This window comes from Channa argus, chromosome 6 (assembly GCF_033026475.1).
Source record: "Channa argus isolate prfri chromosome 6, Channa argus male v1.0, whole genome shotgun sequence".
Lineage (NCBI taxonomy): Eukaryota > Metazoa > Chordata > Actinopteri > Anabantiformes > Channidae > Channa > Channa argus.
Window position 1 is genome coordinate 28,925,059 of NC_090202.1, and position 20,765 is coordinate 28,945,823.

The 20,765-nt window shown below is 40.6% G+C and overlaps 2 protein-coding genes and 1 pseudogene across 2 annotated transcripts; 1 reads left to right on the forward strand and 2 right to left on the reverse strand.

Annotated features, from left to right (window-relative positions):
* Positions 1 to 206: 206 nt before the first annotated feature.
* On the reverse strand, positions 207 to 1,133 carry LOC137129394 (olfactory receptor 52E8-like). The gene has a single exon (XM_067508482.1). The coding sequence runs from the start codon at positions 1,131 to 1,133 to the stop codon at positions 207 to 209; it is 927 nt and encodes a 308-aa protein (XP_067364583.1).
* Positions 1,134 to 7,498: 6,365 nt separating this feature from the next.
* On the forward strand, positions 7,499 to 8,464 carry LOC137129412 (olfactory receptor 52E8-like; annotated as a pseudogene).
* Positions 8,465 to 12,118: 3,654 nt separating this feature from the next.
* Positions 12,119 to 13,048, reverse strand: LOC137129438 (olfactory receptor 11A1-like). The gene has a single exon (XM_067508579.1). The coding sequence runs from the start codon at positions 13,046 to 13,048 to the stop codon at positions 12,119 to 12,121; it is 930 nt and encodes a 309-aa protein (XP_067364680.1).
* Between the last annotated feature and the right edge of the window lie 7,717 nt (positions 13,049 to 20,765).

Genomic DNA, 20,765 nt, shown 5'->3' on the forward strand with positions numbered 1-20,765 from the left:
GTTTTATCTTTGGCAAAAACATTTTGTCTTACTTAAAATTCTGTATGCAGTTTTATCTTATAGGTTAGAAAATGTGCATTTTTACAACTAATAATTTATTACTCATTACCAACAATAAACATTCTGTACATGTTTTACATTCAAGTGTAGCTCTATGTTTTTAATGACATTGAAGTGAGCTGTACATTGTTTCTAACATGAGTTGTTTATATTTTACCAAAAACAAGACTTTTACATAGGCTACGTATTTTAGACATTTGAACTCCATATAGAACAGGCGTAAAGAGCGGTTGGCAAGTGAGACAGTATAATGACAGCAAAATGCGCAACATATTAGGGACATTGTTCATATTAAATCTGCTCTGCACCATTTCAAAGAAACAACCAAATGAAAAGTTCAGCAGGGAAAGGAGGTGAGGTGTGCAGGTACTGACAGCTTTCTGTCTGGTCTGTTTGGAACCAGAAAAACACACTTTAAGAATCTTCATGTAAGTGTAAAGAATTAAAACTACAAAACCAAATAAAACGGTAAATATGTAAACAATTCCAAAGACATTGTTCACTGTTGTGTCATAGCATGCTAGTTTAACAGCAGAGTAGTTGTCACAGTACACTTTGTTAAGAATATTACCACACAGCTCTAAACGAACAGCCAAAGATACCAGGACAGTGACTTCAATAAAAGAATAAATCCATGTTAGTGCGATAAGCATTGCAACCTTGTTAGGTGTCATATTTGTGTTATATTGTAAAGGATAACAGATAGCAAGGTATCTGTCATAAGACATGGCAGCTAAGTTACAGAATTCTACATGTGCATATGAATACACATGAAAAATCTGCAGGAAACAAAGGTTAGTGGAAATAATGTGAGTGTCAGAAAGGATCTGAACCATGAGGAACGGAAACAACCCTGTACTACCATACAGTTCATTTACAAACAGGCTGCACAGAAACATGTACATAGGTTCATGTAAACTTCTGTTTATACAGATAACCACAATAAGCAGAGCATTAGAAAAAACTATTAAAATATATAACCATATAACAGTCACAAACCATAAATACTTTAAAATTCCAGTATCAAAATAGGCAGCAAATGTAATATACGAGACTCGTGTAGAGTTTACCATGGTCCTCTTTGCTTCATAACATGTCTGTCATTACTGGATACAGCTGATATCTGAATGTAGACTTTTCATTAAATGTTGACAATGTCAGACATATACTTATTATGAACAAGTAGCATCATTATCAAAGACTATATTCACTCTGCTTGCAGTAAAACTATACAAAGTCAGTATTGGGCTTAATTAAATAATTGCAGAAAACACTGTGTGAACCAACATTTACTTACTGTGGTTACTCTGTTCACACCTTCCCTCCCAGGCAACTGAACAGAGCTGCTTCTTTTAAACCTGTTACAGCTTGAGCTGGGTCACAGAACATGTGGGTTAAAAGTGCAACATGTCAGCCAAAGCAGACAAAACATTTCAACTGGACAGTGATAATTTATATACAGAATGGTTTTATATATTTTGTTTAATGTAATACAATTTCTTAACAAGACATATTGAGCAACACGTTCCTACTGCTCTCTGATGTAAATCCTATTATACATCTGTTCCATTCCCTCATATAAGTGAAGGCCCAATGAAAGTAAGTCACACATGTACAAGTCATAAGCAATTCCCAAGTCACGTTGAGTGTCAAGAGTCCAGTTCCTGGAATAGGTCAAGAAATTCACAAGTTTTTTCACAAAATTTTCATCTACAGCAGTTGCTACATTTAAATATACTAAAAGATACTAGTTCTAAAAGTCAGGTTGTATTTTTTAACATTGACAATTTAACAGTAACACTTATGCAGTAGTCTTTTTTAAAAAGAACTCAATGAGCTTCTCCTTCTTTGCCTGTGTTATCTTTTCAAACTCAAACAACTACAAACAAGATGTAATTCCTCCTTAGTGGAGCCTCTCTCCATGGCTACTGGGCGCTGTTTAGTTGTTTGAGGCTGAAGTAAATTTTCTCTCGTTTCGACTTCTTGTCAGAATTTTGGATCTTGTTGACTCTTCTTTTTCAACTCTTCATTAAAGCAATCAAAGGCAACCACTTCTTTTCTGATGTCGTACTGCTCCAGTATTTAGAACTGGAGGCTTTTCAGGGTGTCTGTGGGTCAATGCTTCTTTGCTGGCACGGTTTCGATAAAGGCATTTGGGCTGGAGCTAGCCGATTGCTTCCTGAAGGTTTCCTTCTGAACAATCTGGTGATAGTACTGGGTCAACGTCTAATTGATGAGGTTGGCAGCAGGCTTATTAGCAGGTCTCTCTTTGCACTTCCTCTGATAAAGGGTTTAACTACAACTCTACTGGCGCAGTCCTAATTCTTGTCATTCACTAGCACCATTTAACAGGGTCTCTGGCTAGCTGCCTACCAAAGGACACTTCTCCCTGCTCTTTTGGACAGGAATGCCCTCTCCCCTCAAAGGTCAATCTGCTCCAAGGGACACGGCACCAAATTTTCATGCCATCTCAATTCTCTTGGCTGGGTCTCTGGGATTCAAAGAAAGGCAAAGTTTGGCCTTGCACAGCCAGGGACACCATGTTTGTTACCCTGGCACTCCAATACAAGGGTCCAGGACAGCCCTCACAGTAAAGTTTCTATATTAGCCTGCCATGTATTTAGAAAATTCATCTAGATATTCGCTAGTAATTCAAATGTTTTCCCTGCTGCCTCTTCACTAGCATCTGTATACCTGAAAGTACAGATACTAACAGCCAAACTCGATGGTAGCGTTGCTGAAAAATGTTAGTACTTTGGTGAAAAATATTGCCACCCTTGCAATTCTGTTAGAAAAATGCCACCCTTCTCTCAGAAAATTGTTCCAATTGGAAATGTTTTGGTATTCACATGCTTATTGTTTTTGTTTGCACTGGAACACCAGAAAAAACAAAAGTGAGAACAAAAGTCAAGTCTCATACTATTCCACACAGAACGCGAAAAATGAACTGGACAAAATCACTGGCACCCTTAACTTAATATTTGGTAGCACCCACTTTGGAAAAAATAACTCAAATCAGTTGCCTCCTGTAACCATGAAACAGTTTCTTAAACCTCTCTACTGGAATTTTGGACCACTCTTCTTTTGCAAACTGCTTCAGGTCATTCAGATTTGAAGGATGTCTTCTCCCAACTGCTGTTTTGAGATCTCTCCACAGGTGTTCTATGAGATTCAGATCTGGACTCATTATTGGCCATTTCAGGACTCTCCGGCGCTTTGTTTGTAACCATTTCTGAGATATTTTTGAAGTGTGCTTCGGGTCATTATCCTGCTGAAAGACCCTTAACCTCTAGTAGAGACGCAGCTTTCTGACACTAGCCACTGCATTGCGCCCCAAAATGCTATGGTAATGAGCAGATTTTGTGATACCTTTCACACAGTCAAGGCCTCCAGTTCCAGAAGCAGCAAAGCAACCCCAAAACATCTATGAACCTCCACCATGTTGGACTTTAAGCACCGTGTTCTTTTCTTTGAAGGCCTCATTTCATTTTCTGTAAACAGTTCCATGATGTCCTTTACCAAAAAGCTGTTTTTTGTCTCATCCGTCCACGTTCCCCCAGGAGGGGAGGCCTGCCAGATTTGGAGAACCTTTTAGGGCTGTGTGGATTCTAATGAAGTTGTTATGTTAGTAATGCTCTGCTACTGGATCTATCACTGTTTGTTTTGTTCAGTTTTTGCTTCTCCTTTGCAACTTAGTCAGCCTTAGTGTTTTGGTGTATTCTACATTATCTTGTGTTTAATTTAGTTTTCTGCCACAGTTATGGAGGCCATTACTCCAGGAAAGAACTCATAAACATCAGAGCTACTACCCCTGTGTATTTATTTCAGAATTTCCTTCTACCACAGATTTACTTGCTGTTTTGATCAGAGTAAGGCCCCACAGAAGAGGTAAATGTTCAGGTGTGGTTTTGTGTTTCCACTGATGCAGATTACACTCCCGGGTATATTCAATTCAATTCAATTCAATTTTTTCAATTCAACTTTATTTATATAGTGCCAATTCACAACAAAGTCATCTCAGGGCACTTTAGAGAATAAAGTCAAGATTATAAAGATATATAAAGAGAACCCAACAATTCCCCATGGAGCAAGCCATAGGCACAGTGGAGAGGAAAAACTCCCTTTAACGGAATAAACCTCCAGCAGAACCAGGCTCAGGGTGGACAGCCATCTGCCTCGACTGGTTGGGGTGAGTGGAAAGGGGAGAGAGAAAAGAACAGAGCAATTCCTCTTTAACGTGCACTCACTTTCCAACCAAATCGACGATCTGACCCTGCTGCTGAATAAAACAGAGACTGTTCTAAGTCCTGTATTTTGTGCTTCACGGAAACGCAGCTGTGTGATCTTATACTGGACTTAAAGAGCGAAGAGACACATTGAGCTTTCCACCAAAATAAAGGGAGGTGGAATCTGTTTTTTTATCCATAGCGGCGAGCAACAATGATTCTGTACCATCTATGTGCTGCTCCCTGGAACTGGAGGCCTTCATCAATAAATGCAAGCCTTTTTATTCACCACGGGTTCTCCACATTCATTCTCGTCTGTGTTTACATACCGTCACAAGGCAACGTGCATGAGGCGCAGTGTGCACTGACTGAGGAGATTCCGGGAGTGTTCAGGAGTGTTTGCACTGTACGAACTGGGATGTTTTTAGATTGCCACTATCAGTCTGGATGAGTCACAGAAATTGTTGACGTCCTACATTAAGTTTTCTGTGAATACAGTGTCATTCGACAGGTTGAGTTATAACGATGGCAAACTCTGGTTCACTAATCTGGCCACATTCAGTGGTGGAGACAAAGACAAATACAGAGAGCCTAAATACAGATTTAGCAAGGAGTTGAGCAGAGCTAAATCAGTGCATGGTGAGAGAACAGATCGGCAATTCTCAGCCAACAACTCTGGCTCTGTCTGGAACAGGCTAAAGGGAATCACTAACTACTTCTTAAATCCTTTAGGGAAAGGAACTGCACTAGGTTGGTTTAAATCTTATCTATCTGATAGATTTGTTCATGTTAATGATGAATCCTCCATGCACACAAAGGTTAGCTATGAAGTTCCACAAGGCTCTGTGTTAGGACCAATACTTTTTACTTTATATATGTCTCCTTTAGGCAACATAATTAGAAAACACTCCATAAATTTCCACTGCTATGCTGATGATACCCAGCTATATTTGTCTATGGAACCAGAGGAAAATAATCAGTTAATAAAGCTTCAAGCCTACAAGACATAAAGGCCTGGATGTTCCACAAATTTTTACTTCTACACTCAGACAAAACTGAAGTCATAGTATTTGGGCCCAAAAATCTCAGCGATATGATGTCCAACCATATCGTTACTCTAGATGGCATAAGTCTGGCCTCCAGTACTACTGCAAGGAACCTTGGAGTTAATTTTGACCAGGATTTGTCCTTTACCTCACATATAAAACAGATCTCTGGAACAGCCTTCTTCCACCTAGAGAACGTTGCCAAAATTAGGAGCATCCTGTATCAAAGTGATGCTGAAAAACTGGTCCATGCATTTGTTACTTCTAGGTTGGACTACTGTCATTTCCTACTTTCAGGATGCCCCAGTAACTCCCTGAATTGCCTGCAATTAATCCAAAATGTTGCAGCAAGAGTGCTGAATGGAACTAGCAAGAGAGATCATATTTCACCTTCACTAGCTTCTCTCCATTGGCTTCCCCTTAAATCTAGAATAGAATTTAAAACCCTGCTTTTTACATATAAAGCTCTGAATGGTCAGGCTCCATCATATATAGAAGATCTCATAGCACCACATCATCCCAGTAGACCACTTCGATCTCAGAATGCAGGCCTACTTGTGGTTCCCAGAATTTCCAAAGGTAGAATGTGAGGTAGAGCCTTTAGCTATCAAGCTCCTCTCCTGGGGAACCAGCTCCCAGTACAGATTCGGGAAGCAGACACCCTCTCTACTTTTAAGTCTAGGCTTAAAACCTTCCTCTTTAATAAAGTTTATACTTAGTTATAGTTATGCTGCTATAGGCATAGACTGCTGGGGGAACCTCCCCCCAATGCACTGAGCTCCTTTCCTCCTCTTGACCATCTCTCCTCTCACTCCACAATTGTCACCACTGTATGACATTAACTCTGTGTGTTTTCTCCCATACTTGTCTTTGTCCTTCTCTGTCCCCCTCTCTCTGTCCCTTTCTGCAGGTGTCCCCGGCTTTGAAGCTGTGTGTCTTCCAGCGTGCAGCTACTGGTCCTACCAACCTGCCCAATGTTTTGTTGTTGCTTTTTGTTGCTCTGTTCTTTTCTCCCTTCACTTTCCACTCACCCCAACCGTCCACCCTGAGCCTGGTTCTGCTGGAGGTTTCTTCTGTTAAAGGGAGTTTTTCCTGTCCACTGTTGACTATGGCTTGCTCCAGGGGGAATTGTTGGGTTCTCTCTACAAATCTTTATAATCTTGACTTTATTCTGTAAAGTGCCCTGAGATGACTTTTTTGTGAATGGCCGCTATATAAATAAAGTTGAATTGAATTGAAAATTGAATAACTACACCAATTAATAAAGTCAGAATAACTACAACGCATTAAGGTTCGATGTAAGTGAGGAACTCGCGTGGCAGAGACCGACACTTTCAACGGTTACAGCTGTACAAGCATTGTGAAGGGAAATCACTTAAGTTAGATAAGAGCAATGGTTAATCAGCGAACAGTTCTTGAGAGACAACACAAACCTGCATAGGAACAGGAAGTGACATCAAACACTTACTGCAGGTCAGAGAATAAAATATTGAATTATGAGTCTCTGCTGTGAGTAATTGACATTGAAGTAATTAAAGTGACGTGCTTACGGTGGACATGAGCTGCAATTGCTTTGTCAATGTTGAAAATGCAACCCCACCTTTTTGACCAATATTTTTAATGGATTTATTTGGTTGTAGATGAACATTTTATGATGTGACTTACTTGACCTATTAGAGGAATTTGACTCTGCCTGGTTGACTCTTACCACAGTGACTTAATTCAGGTAGTAGGAAAAATGTTTCCTATACCCAAAATGTAATGCTAAGAAATTGCAGAATTGCTGAAAATTGCTAAATTCCTGTCTGTGTATTAATTTCCACTGACCAGAATTTTCAGCTCTAGTTTAAATGTTTGGTTTGGTTTGGCTGACATCACGTTGCAATATCAATCCACGTGTCCTTTAACTCAGCTCAGTGAAAAGTTTAAAAGAAGCAGCTTTGTTCAGTTGCTTGGGAGGGAAGGTGTGAACAGAGTAACCACAGTAGGTGAATGGTGGTTCTCACCATGGTGTTCTGCAATTATTTAACGAAGCATAATACTGACTTCATATAGTTTTTTTTTACCTGTAAGCAGAGTGAATATAGTTTTTTATAATGATGCTATTGGTTCGTAACAAGCACGTGTCTGACATTTTCAAAGTGTAAAGGGAAAGAAAAAGGTAAAATGTATGTGACAGAGATGTTGTGAACTAAAAACCAAACCATGGTAAACTCTACACGAGTCTTGTATATTACACTTGCTGCCTATTTTGATACTGGAATTTTAAAGCATTTATGGTTTGTGACTGTTATATGGTTATATATTTTAATAATTTTTTCTGATGTTCTGCTTATTGTGGTTATCTTTATAAACAGAAGTTTACATGAACCTATGTACATGTTTCTGTGCAGCCTGTTTGTAAATGAACTGTATGGTAGTACAGGGTTGTTTCCGTTCCTCATGGTTCAGATCCTTTCTGACACTCACATTATTTCCACTAACCTTTGTTTCCTGCAGATTTTTCATGTGTATTCATATGCACATGTAGAATTCTGTAACTTAGCTGCCATGTCTTATGACAGATACCTTGCTATCTGTTATCCTTTACAATATAACACACGTATGACACCTAACAACGTTGCAATGCTTATTGCAATAAAATGAATTTATTCTTTTAGTGAAGTTGCTGTCCTGGTATCTTTGACTGTTCGTTTAGAGCTGTGTGGGAATATCCTTAATCAAGTTTTCTGTGACAACTACTCTGCTGTTAAACTAGCATGCTATGACACAACACTGAACAATGTCTTTGGAATTGTTTACATATTTACCATTTTATTTGGTTTTATAGTTTTAATTCTTTACACTTACATGAAGATTCTTAAAGTGTGTTTTTCTGGTTCCAAACAGACCAGACAGAAAGCTGTCAGTACCTGCACACCTCACCTCCTTTCCCTGCTGAACTTTTCATTTGGTTGTTTCTTTCAAATGGTGCAGAGCAGATTTAATATGAACTATGTGCCTAATATGTTGCGCATCTTTTTGTCATTGTACTTTCTAACTTGCCAACCGCTCTTTACCCCTGTTCTATATGGAGTTCAAATGTCTAAAATACGTAGCCTATGTAAAAGTCTTGTTTTTGGTAAAATATAAACAACTCATGTTAGAAACAATGTACAGCTCACTTCAATGTCATTAAAAACATAGAGCTACACTTGAATGTAAAACATATGTACAGACTGTTTATTTAACCCAAATGTTGGTAATGAGTAATAACTTATCAGTTAACAATACATTCAGTGCGTTTTTACGTGTCTTGTTATTTGGTAAACAATAAACACTTCATGTACAAAAACTGTGTAATACTGTATACATTTTCTCACCTCAATAAGATAAAACAACATACAGAACATCGATTTTTAAGTAAGCACAAATGTTAGTAATGAATATTAACTATTAATTTTATATTTTTAAGTACATTTTTACATGTAAATAGGTTTGAACTTTTAAGTTCTCTTTTAGTCTCTAAATTACAAAGCTACGGTGCTGGAGTTTTTAATCTTTCTCTAAAACAGTCAGCCTAAGTAGTGCCCTGTTTTTGCCAAGAATAAAACATATTCAGATTTCAGGAATTTCAGAATCACATGTCCAAAGAACATATTGCTTTACATTTGTTTGAAAAAAGCTGATAACATTAAAATATTCCCTAAAGGTAGCAAGGCACAAGCCTGACGTATTGTCCTATGTAAAGTAGAGCAAGCGTGAGACTTAAAGTTTGAAAGGTAATTATAAATAATTATACTTTGTAAATTTGTAAAAAAAAACATACTTAATTGCTAAGCATTGATAGAGCTCACTTGTAAAGATGTTAGTTTTAACATGTTAGTTGCATTTGTTTTAATGGCCATAGCAATTCAAAGCTGTTATGGTCACAAAACACATAAGAACATTGATTTGTTTGGGTTTCAGATAAAAGTGTAAAGTTGAGTTTGCATCCAAAAGTAGGATATGAACCTCCACTGACTCCCCATCCTTCAGCAAATGGAATTAAGAATCTTTCTACTCATTTAAAAAGTCCAGAATTACATGGTCCACCCCCCATTAATGGTCCACTCCTTTCCTACACTGCCAGATGCCCACCTGATCTCTGCCACCTCCAACCTCCTTACACAGCATAATAGCACTAAATCTGAGGTGACAACACATTTACCATTTCTGCCCCAAGCTTCCGAACTTCTGTCATAGGCCATTACAAAAACGGGAAAGGACACCAGAATTATCTGCAATTTAACATTTATTAAAATAAACATAAATCAAATCGCTGGATTCTTCTTTATTTCTTTTCGGCTGTTCCCTTTCAGGGGTCTGCACAGCAAATCATGTGCCTCCATCTAACCCGGTCTTCTGCATCCTGTTCTCTAAACACCAACTAACTTCATGTTCTCTCTCACTACATTCATAAATCTCCTCTTTGGTCTTCCTTTAGACCTCCTGCCTGCAGCTCCACAGGTATGTCATCAGGACCAACTGCCTTTCCACTCTTCATCCTCTTCAACGTCCACCTCACTTCACTCTTATTAATCTTTGCTACTTCCTGCTCCACACTAGTTGTCTCTTCTACTCTTTGTTCCCTGTAATTTTCCTCATTCATCAACTCTTCAAAGTTCTCCTTCTATCTTCCCATCACACTCCTGGCACCTGTCAATACATTTCCATCCTTATCTTTAATCACACTAACTGCAGCACAGCTTTCCCATCTCTCTTCCTCTCTCTGCACAAATCTGTACAAATCCACCCCTACCTCCTTCGTGCCCAATGTGGGGGAATACAGTAAATTTAGTCATATGGTTTGATTGGTATGATTTTAAGCAAATAAGCAAACAAGCTGGGCTTATTGAAGAGGTCACAGAGAGGAGAAGAGGTCTATTTCTTACTCCCATAGTTGTGCTTTTCCCTTTCTGTCTCTCTCTCTGTCCCTGATCTGAAGTGGGTTAATTAAAACACATTTTATTATTTAAGTCAAGACAACTGACACTGTTTGAGTAATTGATTTTAAATCTGCAGCTTTGTAATTAAAGATATTTTGATTTTCCTTCAGCCATTAAAAGCATAGTTGTTGCTCTGCACATATATATTTAAAAAATGGTGTAAAACTTGTATGTCTGCATTTACAAATGGAAACGACCAATAAGTTGAGTACGTAAGTAAGTTCAATCACCAGTTAAAATTATGGGAAAGCTCCAATAACTTGAAAGAAAACAGACAAATGCTCCGCTACTGCACTGGAACACTAGTAGCCTGTATTAGATATCAGATTTTTACATGTACTGTGGATTTTTGACAGCCTCAGGCCATACATAACCGGATTGAAAAGTGGTGGTCAAGTGAGAAAGTATAATGATAAGAAAATTCGCAAACTATTGGGTACACTGTTCATATTGAATCTGCTCTGTAAAATTTCAAAACAAGCTCCAGAAGAGAAGTTCAGTAGAGAAATGAGGTAAGGTGTGCAGGTATTGACAGCTTTTTGTCTGGTCTGTTTAGAACCAGAAGTGCTAAGCATAACGACAAGAGCTTCATAATGTTTACATGTTTCAAATTTCATTATCAATTTTGTATTAAAGAGTTGATGATAAAACTGTAGTACAGAATGCATTTCGCTAATGCAAATCTTAAAAGTTAGGCTGCTACACACTCATGAGATGCGTGTATCAACTTAAGATTCTAACTCTGTCTACTAGTCTGCTCTCACAAACCTCTCGAATATCTAGCTGCCTATCAAGATGCTTAGTAATTGTAGACAAAAATGTTTTGCTACACATTGATCATCAAACTCGTACATTAAATATAAAATCAATATTCTGAAATTGATTTACAAATATGAATGCACTAACTTCAAAGCAGCACACAATAGAGTTCGGACTCCAAACAATGTGCAGCCCTGACTTGAAAAATATTTTTTTAAAAGCGCAATAATATGAAATCAAATTTAAAATATATGCACACTAAAGACTTTATAAACTATGCATAGGAGTGTAGACACAATAAAATTTACCAATACCTGTTCAGAAATAATATTTTTTTTGTCTTTTTGGCTTATCCCGTGAGTTCATCATCATCTGCATGTTGATTTGGCACAGTTTTTAAACCAGATACCCTTCCTGATGCAACCCTCCCCAATTTCTACCGGGCTTGGACCAGCACTGCACAGCTGGGGAGGGGAATGGGTTATTAGAGGGACAGTGTCTTGCCCAGAGACACTTCGACATATAGTCAGGGATCGAACCACTCACCCTGTGGTCCGTGGACGACTGCCTTTACCAACTGAGCTACAGCCGCCCCTTGTTTAGAAAAAGTATGTTAGCACTTAAAGGCCTAGTTCAGTTTTTATACAGTAGCATCACAGAATGCAGAGTCATGCTGAAAAGGCTGGTAGATTATTGACTCAAAATGCATAAAGTACTAACATATAAATACTTTAGATGGATTTCTCATTTTAAATATAATTCTTTTATTCCAAATATTAATTTGACACAAGGCGATGTACATCATTTCTACTCCAGTGAAACAGTTTGACTAGATTAGTTCATTTTTATTACCAAATGCACATTTCTACAAGAGAATACCTCAAAAGTGTGATTAAATTGAGACCATTAAGTAAATCGGTAAATATTAAACTTATTAAACCTTTGAGACATATTTTAGAAAGTTTTGGCCATACATTAAAAATATTATAATAAAAAAATATTATCATATTAAGGAGTCGGGTACACTTTGTTCTGTAATTATTCAGAGTCATATACTTATTTATATTTTACCGAAAACAAGGTTTTTACATATGCTGCGTATTTTAGACATTTGAAGTCCATATAATACAGGGTTAAAGAGCGGCTGGAAAGTGATAAAATACAATGACAAAAAAATGCGTAGCATGTTGGGGACATTGTTCATGTTAAATCTGCTCTGTAACATTTCAAAGAAACAACCAAAAGAGAAGTTCAGCAGGGATGCCAGGTGAGGTGTGCAGGTACTGACAGCTTTCTGTTTAGTTTGTTTGGACCCAGAGAAACAAACTTGGACAATTTTCAAATAGGTATAAGAAATAAAAACTAACGCAAATGAGATTGTCCCAAAAGATGCAAAAAGCCCATACATGTTTGCTATATACCCATTTGAACATGCAAGCTTGACAACAGAGTGGCTATCACAGTAAACTTTGTAAATGGTGTTTCCACACAGTTCTGAGTGAGAATTTAAATATATTATAACAATACATGCAAGGAGAGGATATAACCATGTTGCAGCAATGAGTGTGGCAATCTTGTCAGCTGTCATACGTGTATTATATTGCAGGGGGTAACAGATAGCAATATACCTGTCATAAGACATGATAGTTAACGTTAAAAATTCCACAGCCAGATATGTGTGTAGACAATACATCTGCAGAAAACAAACTGTAGGAGAAACTGTGTGAACGTCAGAGAGGATCTGAACTAGAAGGGAGGGAAACAACCCTGTACTACCATACAATCCATTTACAAACAGGCTGCACAGAAAAATGTACATAGGTTCATGTAAACTTCTGTTCCTTGAGATAACCACAATGAGCAGAAGATTTATGCCAACAATAAAAATATAAAGAGACAGGACCATCAGGAAATAAAAATACTTTAACATTCCACTGTCAAAATATGCTGCAAATATAAAAAATGTAACATCTGTAGAGTTTATCATCATCCTCCTTCAGATATTCAATTCTACTGTGCACATAGTGAAATAATCATGTTACTTGTTTTTATAGCTGTAGATTTGACCATTGTTATGACTTGTTTCAGCTTAAACATAATGCATACATGAATAGATTTCAGTGGAATAATGCTGAACAAATTCACTGACAAGGACACAATTATAAAATAAATCTCTAAATTGATCATTTCCTTTGCAAATGCAATGATTTGATTTGAACTAACAACACCAGCTGATACTGTGAATCTGAGTATTCATCGGCTGCATTATTAAGTCATACCCTGCACCCTTTCTAAAATGAATTTCTACTATGACCTCTCTTACACTGCACACAGGGGACATCCTTGGTAGCAATAGGAAGAAGCTCCCACTGCTTGATATTAATATTGCATTAGTGTCAGAAAAAACAAGTGTCCAACATAACCTCAAACACAGTTTAGAAATTGTTTGTGCCGTACTGTCCAGAAATTACTAGGTCTCCAAAATGTGTGTTAATTTTTGAGTTAAAATCCAATGATGCTTTCTGGCATGTCTCAAATTTATACCTTTCAGTATGCTGTCAGATGCTTGGTTTTAGGAGTGTTTATAGCTATGAATGCAAATAGGCTTCTGCCCCCATGCTCCTTTTTTTAAGCATCTGCAAAGTCTTAACCAATGAGAAATGTACCTAGACATCAGAATAATCGACACCATGACTTACACCAGTGTTCATGTGGTTTTCGTGGGTACAGGGAAGTCGTGCAAGAATGCTAAAATCACGGGATTAGCAGGGCCGAATATGGCTGTAATAGTTAACCTTACCGGTTTCATTTGTAAGCAGCAGAAGCATGTACAGAACATTACAAAATGTTTATTCTGCTCTCACTTACCAGCATAAGTGCTAGGCAGATAGATGACTTATCCACAGCCAAATCCAATTGGTAATTGGATTCGGCTATTTAATGCAACCGCAAGGGGGCACAAGCCAGTGTCTTCTTGTGCCAGTCCCAAGTCTGGATAAATGCAGAGGGTTGTGGCAGGAAGGGCATCCGACGTAAAACACATGCCAAATCAAACATGCGAATCGTGACAAAGGCTTCCATACCGGATCGGTCGGGGCCCGGGTTAACAACGACCGCCACCGGTGCTGTTGACCTACAGGGTACCGGTGGAAATTGGACTACTGTTGGTCGAAGACGAAGAAGAAGAGGAGGAAGGTGTGTTCGTAGGCAGAGAGAGAAGAGGAAAGCTAAGAATGTAGGACTGACAGTAGGGACTTTGAATGTTGGTACTATGACAGGGAAGGCTAGGGAGTTGATCGACATGATGCAGAGAAGGAAGGTGGACATACTGTGTGTCCAGGAGACCAGGTGGAAAGGTAGCAAGGCTAGAAGCTTAGGAGCAGGGTTCAAGTTGTTTTACCATGGGTCAGATAGGAAGAGAAATGGAGTAGGAGTTATATTGAAAGAGGATTTTGTGAGGAATGTTCTAGAGGTGAAAAGAGTATCAGACAGGTTGATGAGCCTGAAGCTGGAAGTTGAAGGGGTGATGTTCAATGTTGTGAGTGGTTATGCCCCACAGGTAGGATGTGAGTTAGAAGAGAAGGAGAAATTCTGGAGTGAGTTAGATGAAGTGATGCAGAGCATCCCCAGAGGTGAGAGAGTTGTCATTGGTGCAGATTTCAATGGGCATGTAGGTGAAGGGAACAGAGGTGATGAGACTGTTATGGGCAGGTTTGGTGTTCAGGACAGGAACGCAGAAGGTCAGATGGTGGTTGACTTTGCAAAGAGAATGGAAATGGCTGTAGTAAACACTTTCTTTCAGAAGAGGCAGGAACATAGGGTGACGTACAAGAGCGGAGGGAGAAGCACTCAGGTAGACTACATCTTATGTAGACGTTGTAATCTGAAAGAGATCAGTGACTGTAAAGCATTGGTAGGGGAGAGTGTAGCCAGACAACACAGGATGGTGGTGTGCAAAATGATGCTGGTGGTGAGGAAGATAAGGAGGACTAAGGCAGAGCAGAGGACGAAGTGGTGGAAGTTGAAAAAGGAAGAATGTCGTTTAGTTTTCAGGGAGGAGCTGAGACAGACTCTGGGTGGTTTGGAGGTGCTTCCAGATGACTGGACTACTACAGCTAATTTGATCAGGGAGACAGGTAGGAGGGTACTCGGTGTGTCATCTGGAAAGAGGAAAGCGGACAAGGAGACTTGGTGGTGGAACGAGGCAGTTCAGGAGTGTATACAGAGAAAGAGGTTAGCTAAGAAAAAGTGGGACACTGAGAGGACTGAAGAGAGTAGACAGGAGTACAGGGAGATACAGCGTAAGGTGAAGATAGAGGTGGCAAAGGCCAAACAAAGAGCATATGAGGACTTGTATGCTAGGTTGGACACTAAAGAGGGAGAGGTGGATTTGTACAGGTTGGCCAGACAAAGAGATAGAGATGGAAAGGATGTGCAGCAGGTTAGGGTGATTAAAGATAAGGATGGAAATGTATTGACAGGTGCCAGTAGTGTGATGGGAAGATGGAAGGAGAACTTTGAAGAGTTGATGAACGAGGAAAATGAAAGGTAACGAAGAGTAGAAGAGGTGACTGTTGTGAAGCAGGAAGTAGCAAAGATTAGTAAGAGTGAAGTGAGGAGGACATTGAAGAGGATGAAGAGTGGAAAGGCAGTTGGTCCTGATGACATACCTGTGGAGGTATGGAAGTGTCTAGGAGAGGTGGCAGTAGAGTTTTTGACTAGTTTGTTTAACAAGATCTTGGAGAGTGAGAGGATGCCAGAGGACTGGAGGAAAAGTGTACTGGTACCAATTTTTAAGAACAAGGGAGATGTGCAGAGCTGTGGCAACTACAGAGGAATAAAGCTGATGAGTCACACAATGAAGTTGTGGGAAAGAGTAGTGGAAGCTCGGCTAAGGGCAGAGGTGAACATTTGTGAGCAGCAATATGGTTTCATGCCTAGAAAGAGTACAACAGATGCAGTATTTGCTTTGAGGACGCTGATGGAGAAGTACAGAGAGGGTCAGAGGGAGTTGCATTGTGTCTTCGTAGATTTAGAAAAAGCGTATGACAGGGTGCCGAGAGAGGAGCTGTGGTATTGTATGAGGACGTCTGGAGTGGCAGAGAAGTATGTTAGAGTGGTGCAGGACATGTATGAGAGCTGTAAGACAGTGGTGAGGTGTGCTGTAGGTGTGACAGAGGAGTTCAAGGTGGAGGTGGGTCTGCATCAAGGATCGGCTTTGAGCCCCTTCTTGTTTGCTCTGGTGATGGACAGACTGACAGATGAGGTTAGACAAGAATCTCCCTGGACTATGATGTTTGCAGATGACATTGTTATTTGTAGTGAGAGCAGGGAGCAGGTGGAGGAAAATCTAGAGAAGTGGAGGTCTGCTCTGGAAAACAGAGGAATGAAGCTTAGCCGCAGCAAGACAGAATACATGTGTGTGAATGAGAGGGACCCAGGTGGAACGGTGAGGTTACAGGGAGCAGAGGTGAAGAAGGTGCAGGACTTTAAGTATTTAGGGTCAACGGTTCAGAGCAACGGTGAGTGTGGAAAAGAGGTGAAGAGGCGAGTGCAGGCAGGTTGGAATGGGTGGAGAAAAGTGTCAGGTGTGTTGTGTGATAAAAGAGTATCAGCGAGAATGAAAGGAAAGGTGTTCAAGACGGTGGTGAGACCAGCAATGTTGTTCGGCTTAGAGACAGTGGCGCTGAAGAAAAGACAGGAGGCAGAGCTGGAGGTAGCAGAGCTTAAGATGTTGAGGTTCTCTTTGGGAGTGACGAGGATGGACAGGATCAGGAATGAGTACATCAGAGGGACAGCTCATGTTAGATGTTTTGGAGATAAAGTCAGAGAGGCCAGATTGAGGTGGTTTGGACATGTTCAGAGGAGAAACTGTGAATATATCGGTAGAAGGATGCTGAGGTTGGAGCTGCCAGGCAGGAGGTCTAGAGGAAGACCAAAGAGGAGATTTATGGATGTAGTGAGGGAGGACATGAAGTTAGTTGGTGTGAGTGAAGAGGATGCAGAGGACAGAGTTAGATGGAGGCACATGATTCGCTGTGGCGACCCCTGAAAGGGAGCAGCCGAAAGGAAAAGAAGAAAGAAGAATTGGATTCGGCTATATACTTATAGCCCCTTGTGCAAGCAGCCCGGTGACAACAAGAACCATCTCTTCCACAGCATTTAGGTTGATTGGGTACTGTTGTGCTAATAGATAACCTTTTCCAACATTGGTGTGGGCAAACTCCAACTCCAACCAAGTCTGCCATGTTCTTGAATGAGAGCTCAGAGGCCTTGCTGAGAATTTTTCTGAGCCTCTCTTTGCACAGTCCTGAACTCAGAGTTCCTGGATGACTGGCACATCAACCTCTTTGAACCACTGTACTACTGTAATAAGCCAAAGCATCTCCTCTCCTCCATGGTCTGCATCGTCAGGGCCTCATAATGAATAGCCACTCTTTACTTTCTCTATCACACCTCACTCAACAATACACCTCGCAATCAGTGAAGTTTCGAGACAAGCAATAACTGGTATTCAACCTCTTAACCACCTTGTTCAGGGTTGTTTGTTCAAGACTTCATGGTTTAGTGAGCTTGTGGTGCATATTTCTGAAGTTTTTGGACAAACTCACTGCCCTTTGGTTCTTTTTCTGCAGCTGTCAACCACCAATCGAGGCACACAAGGCATTTCTCAGTTGCTGGAATTTTTGTATTCACTTCTTGGCCTAGAAGTTTGGCAATTAAATGAAAACATCCACTCTCTACAGTAATACTTCTTCTTTACCGGCCACCAAAGCAACACCCGGGTTTCATCACAGAAATGTACGAACTCCTTTCAACCTTCTGCACAGCGTCACCCAACATGCTGATACTCGGAGATCTGAACATCCACGTGGACACACCTTCAAACCATTCTGCTGCTGAGTTCTTAGAACTGCTGGACTGCCTAAACCTGAAGCAGAAAGTTGAGGTCCCCACCCATAGTAAAGGCCACATCCTTGACTTAGTCATTACTGACTCTATCCCCATCTCTAACCTCCAAGTATACGACCTGGGTGTCTCGGACTACAAAATAATTTCAATGGACTTCCCCTCATATACACTGTCACCAAACCCACAGCGTTGTATCCAGTTCAGGAATCTCAGAAACATAAATCTCTCTCACCTAAATACTGACATCAAAAATCTCTCCATTGTCCCGGAACTCCCCTCAGTCACATACCTAGTGGACTAATATATCAACAGCCTCCAGAATATCCTTGAGGCACATGCTCCTCTTAGAGCACGTTTGGTCACTTTTTCCAAATCTGCACCGTGGTTTACAAGGGAGCTCCGACAGATGAAAACAGCTGGGCGGGCCCTTGAACGATGCTTTATCTCAACCAACTTAACTGTCCATACAATTGCCTACCGGGATCATCAACAAAACTACTCCAAAGCACTTGCCACTGCCAGATCACAATATTACTCAAATATAATCAATTACAGCCCCGGGAACTCAAAACAACTCTTTTCCATAATAAATCATCTACTCAAACCCCAATCCCACACTGGCAGCAACCACACAGAGGAATAGCGCAACAGTTTCATTGCACATTTTACCACTAAGGTTGAAACTATCGGCTCCTCACTGTCAGTCGTAAACCCCAAACTCCCTGACCTCCCCACTTCAAGGGCCAGAAGGCTGTCTGTCAAAGTTTTTGGCTACTACTGTAAAAGAAGTTGAAGTTATCATACAGAGAGGATGAAACCCTCAACGTGCTTCCTGGACCCTCTCCCCACTCCCTTGGTAAAAGCTAATGTCTCAAACATAAGCCAACTCATCACCACCATCATTAATTACTCCTTCCAGAGTGGCACAGTCCCAACATCACTGAAAACCGCAATAATTACACCACGTCTAAAAAAACCCTCCATGGATCCTGAAGTCATGGCAAACTATCGTCCAATCTCCAATCTTCCATTCCTATCAAAGGTCTTGGAAAAAGCTGTCTTAGCCCAGCTCCAGGATCACCTCAAAAGACACAATCTGTTTGAAACATTTCAATCCGGTTTCCACCCCTCCCATAGCACAGAGACAGCCTTGGTCAGGGTCACTAACAACCTCCTAATGCCTGCTGACCAGGGCTTCCCATCTCTTCTCATTCTTCCGGACCTCACTGCCGCTTTTGATACAGTTGACCACAAAATTCTCCTCCATCGTCTGCAGCATACTGTTGGTTTTTCTGGTACTGCTTTAGGGTGGTTCGGTTCCTATCTCACAAATAGAGCTGAGTGTGTGGCCCTAGTGGACGCCAAATCTCAGTTACACTTGGTAACCTGTGGGGTGCCACAGGGGTCGGTTCTTGGGCCGACCCTTTTCAACATCTACATGCTCCCACTGGGCCACGTCATTGGCAAGCATGGAGTCTCCTTCCACTGCTATGCTGATGATACTTAGCTCTACGTGAGACTCCAACATGAGCCCAACCCCACAGACACTTCCGTCGACTCTCACCTGTTGCCTGGAGGACATTAAGGCATGGATGGCAGAGAACTTCCTTCAGCTAAACAGCATCGAAACCGAAGCCCTTCTAGTTGGCACTACTCATCAGCTTACTACTCATCTGGGGGTCAAGTTCGACCCCAACCTGTCATTTGAAACACATGTCCAACACCTCTGCAAAATTGCATTTTTTCATCTGAGAAACATAGCCAAACTCCGCCCCTCTCTGTCCCTCTGTGATGCTGAAAGGCTGGTCCACGCTTTTGTCTCCTCCAGGCTGGACTACTGCAATGCACATCTCATTGGATCCCCGGCAGGAGCCTTCAAAAGCTCCAATATGTTCAAAACAGCGCCGCCAGGATCCTTATGAGAGTGCGGAAACACCAACACATCATTCCTGTCCTCCGGACAATTCACTGGCTTCCCATCCACCTTCGCATTGATTATAAAGTCTGTCTACTCACCCACTAGTGCATCCATGGAAATGCCCCACAGTATCTAAAGGAACTCCTCACACTGCAATCTACAACTAGACACCTCCGTTCCACGAACACCTATCGCCTCTACCCCCCCCCAGACCCAAACGCCATACAATGGGGGACCGAGCCTTCTCAGCAGCTGCTCCACAGCTATGGAACGCTCTACCTGAGAACCTGAGGGCAAAATAACAGTTAAAGACTTTTTTGTTTAGAAAAGCATTTTAAAGTGATCATTACTTTTTACTTCAGATGCTGTGCTATTCTATGTATTATATGTTTTTAGGCTTTACATGTGTTATGTTTTATTCCTGGTCTTTATCCGCTTGTGTAGCACTTTGAGATTTGTTAGCAAATGTAAAATGCTTTATAAATAAAATGAATTATTATTATTATTAGAAGCAGGTCAACATCCCAGCTGTTGTCTTCATGTTCTAGCAATATTTCTTTGTTTCCTTTTGGTATTTCTTGGTTGTACTTCTGCTTATTTAGTGGCATTTTTTCAGGATCTCTTAAGCCTCTAGCTGCAGGTCATCCGAGGTACTACTAGAACATTTTCAGGTTTGAAAGCGGACATGGCTGCTACTCCCTCTATGAATGTAATGGAGGCCCTCAGACACACCTCTGTCCTTACCAGACTTTCTCTGTAGGCAGCGCTTACTACAAACTGGCAGGTCAGTCCCAGGGCATTAATAGAATGCGTTGGGTCACTTGTCTCTGGCAGAGATGAGCAATTCACTCTGGACAACTTCTCTGAAACCTCATTC

Coding starts and splice junctions, on each gene's coding strand:
- LOC137129438 (XM_067508579.1), bottom strand. CDS start 13,048: ATGATGATAAACTCTACAGATGTTACATTTTTTATATTTGCAGCATAT.
- LOC137129394 (XM_067508482.1), bottom strand. CDS start 1,133: ATGGTAAACTCTACACGAGTCTCGTATATTACATTTGCTGCCTATTTT.